This window comes from Dendroctonus ponderosae, unplaced genomic scaffold, assembly GCF_020466585.1.
Source record: "Dendroctonus ponderosae isolate FM_Combo_2020 unplaced genomic scaffold, Dpon_F_20191213v2 Dpon_F_20191213_1, whole genome shotgun sequence".
Classification (NCBI taxonomy): domain Eukaryota; kingdom Metazoa; phylum Arthropoda; class Insecta; order Coleoptera; family Curculionidae; genus Dendroctonus; species Dendroctonus ponderosae.
In genome coordinates, this window is record NW_026017110.1 from 36,702,314 (window position 1) to 36,706,623 (window position 4,310).

At 33.6% G+C, this 4,310-nt stretch overlaps 1 protein-coding gene across 13 annotated transcripts in view; it reads left to right on the forward strand.

Annotated features, from left to right (window-relative positions):
* Positions 1–109: 109 nt before the first annotated feature.
* The window catches only part of LOC109543343 (cysteine and histidine-rich domain-containing protein morgana), a 12,822-nt gene continuing 8,621 nt past the window's right edge, over positions 110–4,310 (forward strand). For all 13 annotated transcript variants that reach the window (XM_019913013.2, XM_048665108.1, XM_019913014.2 and 10 more), the window contains exons 1-2: positions 110–326; positions 465–715. In XM_019913013.2, the coding sequence (XP_019768572.2) occupies positions 248–326; positions 465–715 (330 nt within the window). In that variant the 5' untranslated portion in view covers positions 110–247. The remainder of the gene's footprint in view (positions 327–464; positions 716–4,310) is intronic.

Here is a 4,310-nt window from a genome sequence, read left to right on the forward strand (position 1 = left end):
AGTTTAGTTTTGATTGCAGCCGGTGATTTAAGCGACAAATAGCATTCTGCAGGCGTATATGTCAGTTTCCAATCTATAACCTCTGTGATCTGTGTAGTCTGTGGCAGTTGTCTTCATCTATGGTCTGTGGATCTGTGACTGACAGTTGCTGGCTGATAGGGGCCTGTGATAGGGGCTTTGAGTCACAGACTACTTTGAGTATTGAGTGTAAAAAAGCAATTTCACGTTGAGGAACTTTATTTCATCAATGGAGAACGAAGGACAACTGCTTCAATGCTATAATAGGGGTTGTGGTGAAAGGTATCAGCCAACAGAAAACAACGAAGGTAAGAATTGCTTGTTTGAGGTTAGTTTTTTTCTAGAAACTGCCTTCTCAACTATCCAAACTAACACAGATAAATCTAGAACTATAGAATAATTTTTACACGAACTATTTAACTCCAGTCAGCATATATGTTATTCAGATGCTTGTAGACACCATCCTGGAGCACCATTCTTCCACGACGCTTATAAAGGATGGTCTTGCTGTAGCAAAAAGTGCACGGATTTTACGGAATTCCTGAATATAAAGGGATGTACAGTGTCTCAACATTCAAACGTTAAGCCTCCAGAACCAGAGAAACCAAACATTCAAGAAATAGCCAGCAGTAAAATTGTCGAAGTAAAGCCAATTGTCGTCTCTTCATTGGAGAGACCACCATTTGAGACTCCTTTAGTAAGTGGCATGTAAATATACAATATAACACGATACAAGCGTATACATTATAACACGATACAAGTGCACATTAATATGATGTTTATCTGATACAAACTGCGTTGGTTCTTTAGAATTTTCCGGTAGGTATAGATGAAAATTATACAACAATCAACGGCGACATAAAGACCGAAAAACTCACCAGTTATATGTGCATATATGGGGATAGGTACACTCATTCGCCGATATAAATACTTAGTTTGCCATTCGATCAGGCACAAAAACTCAGTATACCGCAAATTCGTTCTATTTCGAAATCTGTTTAATGGAATATTTGCACGACGAGACTGTTGGCCGAGTCGTGTAATCACATAAGTGCGTTAATAATATAATATCCTTACGAACAATATTTTATCTACAACTATAACGATTATTATTTTAATGATTATTTGAGTGAAAATAATTAATTATAAAATTGAATACAGATCACCGGTAATGAGTTTGTCATTGTCTTCAGAATCATTGTCAAAGTTGTGTATTTAATTTGCACACTTTATAATGAGTTCAAGCGATGATCTGTCATGTGATATTGAGAACGAAGCTTTTAATGTTATTTCGGATCTTGTGCCTGACAAACCACGGTAGAAATACCAAGAAGCTTTTGATTGGTAACAAAAATGGTGCAGTGAATGAAAGATACTCAACTTACAAGCGAGCAAGAATTATTAGTATATTTTAACAAAGTAAGCAAAATACATAAACCCTCATCTTTTTGGTGTTCGGTTGAAATGTGTGTATCTTTCGTCCACTGCACCATTTCTCGTACCGATCAAAGCTTTTTGGCATTTATTTCTCCCGTGTTTATCTGGCATGAGATCCGAAACAATATTAAAAGCTTTGCTTTCAATATCAGATGGCACATCATCGCTTGAACTTATTCTAAAATGTGCAATTTTAAGACATACCTTTGACAATGATCGTCTGATTTATTACCGCACTAGTGCGGTAATAATTTAAAAAAGCACTAGTGCGGCAAAACATCATTATGACATTTGAAAGACAGCCAAATCACATTCATTACATAACAGTTGTAGATAAAATTGTTTATTCAAATAAAGGACATAACACAAATAAGAAGTTATAATAAATAAAAATAGCCAAAAATAAAAGCAGTCAACTTCATATTTAAAATTTGATGTCAATGCCATTTTTGAAATTGTCATGTTTTGACGTTTGTAATTTTTTAAAAGCGTACTTTTGTAAGCATATACAAGTGAAGCAATGAATGTTGAAAATCCAAGTGCTGCTTTCACGGTATGGTGTATGTATAAGATGCATATTTTGCATAAAATTTGCGATCTTTGAAAAAATCGACCATTTGGATGACTTTGAGACTGAACTTGTAACAAAGTTATAATTTTCAAATTGTAAGTAAACTTTAAATTATGATCAATAGTTCTCTATAAACCTACGTAATTCTTTAAAAAAGCCCGTCGTTTACTTTTTAATGAAAGTACTTCAAAATATTTTATGACAGTGGCACGTCCAATTTCTCAGATTTACTTTTGCGCACATGTGCGTAAAAGTAAAACAAATGAACCGTAAAGAAAAGTGCTTCTTTTTGATCATCGCTTCTGATCGAAAAATGGCACTTAGATTTATTCGAATTAAAAAAAAAATTACATTTCGCTATTGGGAGCCTTCTAGGGACTGTATGATAAGTAGCTCTTTTTTCATATTTTCTCGGAGATAAGAAACAGCTGTTGAGTTAAATTTTCTGCTAAAAATATAGGGCTGATAATTTAGTTTCTGATAATTCCTCCTGAAACTTTGACCTCGAAATTGAGGTGGGTTTTCATTATCCCAAAATCTGAAGTTATGTTTTGTGTTAACGAACCCGTTTTGTACCATTTAGATTGAAATTAGCATTTAGCGTATTATATAATCTAAAATAAAATAATAAACAAATAATAATATAAGATCAATTATTTGATACCTTTTCTAATTCGCAAATTGCAATATTTCGATCGTAACCCTGTTCGCCAAGATATTGTAAAACTTGTTATTTGTATAGAAATATTTTATTCTTTTTCAACATTTTATGCTCAGTTATGGGATTAACTACTTTTGAAATCAGTAAATTTGGATTAGCAACCAACTAAGTATAACAAATAAAAGTAATACAATCATAATTAATAGCAATCAAATTTTGTGTGCGACTTTTAGGAAGATTTGTCCAATCTTAAGTAATTTTCCTAATACTTTCTCCCACATATTTTGGATTGGGCCTAAGTTGATGTGCAGGATACTGTAAGACTCTAACGTTATTTTCTTCAAAACATTGTGGAACAACATGTGTAAAGTGTTTTGCATTATTGTCCTACTGGAATGTAAAACACCCACATAATTATGCATAGGGTAAGGTCGGGATAAACGACGCACTATTTTTTAAATACGTATTATGAATATATACGTATTTGATGAAAAATTAAGTTTATAAAAATTTCAAAATTAATTAAAAATCTAATGCAGGATTGTAATAAAAGAAATAGAAAACTAATACATTTGTCAATCTTATCCCAGCATGTGGGTGTCATGACGTATTGCAGTGGGGTGAGATTGCTTATGGGAAAGATACTTTAAGATGAATTATCATTTGACGAAGAAAATTTATCTCTTACCAAACGCATTTTGACGACTTGAATAGCGACTGCCCTTGGAATATGTTTTTTTCTTATTTTTATTTATCACTAGCCGAGCTACCCGTGGCGTTGCCCACATTCACCAGTAGTTACGTGTGCAATTTTTTCGAAAACAGTCAGTAGCACACACTGTTGGAATAAAAAATGAAATAACGTTCCATGCATCTTGTAGTTCATAAGATCTGCTAGCTAACCCAATTTACAATGAGACTACTGGGTTAATGCATAAATTTAATTGATACGATTCACCTACTTTTGATTAATACAAATGCGGTTAAACCAAACTACGAGTATAAAGGAAACAAACAATTGAGCTATTTTACTGAAGTGCTGCTGGGTACACTATATTTTTCTTTCTTTTAAAATTCTGTGAAAGATAATTTTCGGAAAAACTACATAAGTGGGAGAATATTTTGAGGTATCAATGTATTCCTCAGCTCATTACGAACATTTTAGTATAACGCAGAATTTTTTATTCCAAGTCGTTTTGAAGCAATTTTTAGCTGTTTCTCTTAGGGCCAACTGCACCGTCTTCATCATAAGCGTCACTTAGCTAAGTGTCACTTAAATACTTAATGCCCACTTGCACTAAACTTCTTCTAAGCACGTCCTTACCTAAGGATACCTTAAAATTTAAGTCCGACTTAAGCTTCAATGAGTTGCACCATCCGTTTTTCACGTGTTCTTAGCTAAGCTTCTGGCAAAAACCGGCAACTCTGTATTTTTAGTTCTGTTCTGTATGTCTGTGTTGTTTCTAACCGAAATTCGAGATCTTTTGAAAATTTTGTTTTACTAATGGCTGCAAAACATAAATGGTCTACTCATTTCAGCGCTCCTGAAAGAGATACCCGTTTAGAGCTCGTCGCGTTTCATTAAGGGCCAACTGCACCGTCTTCATCATAAGTGTCACTTAA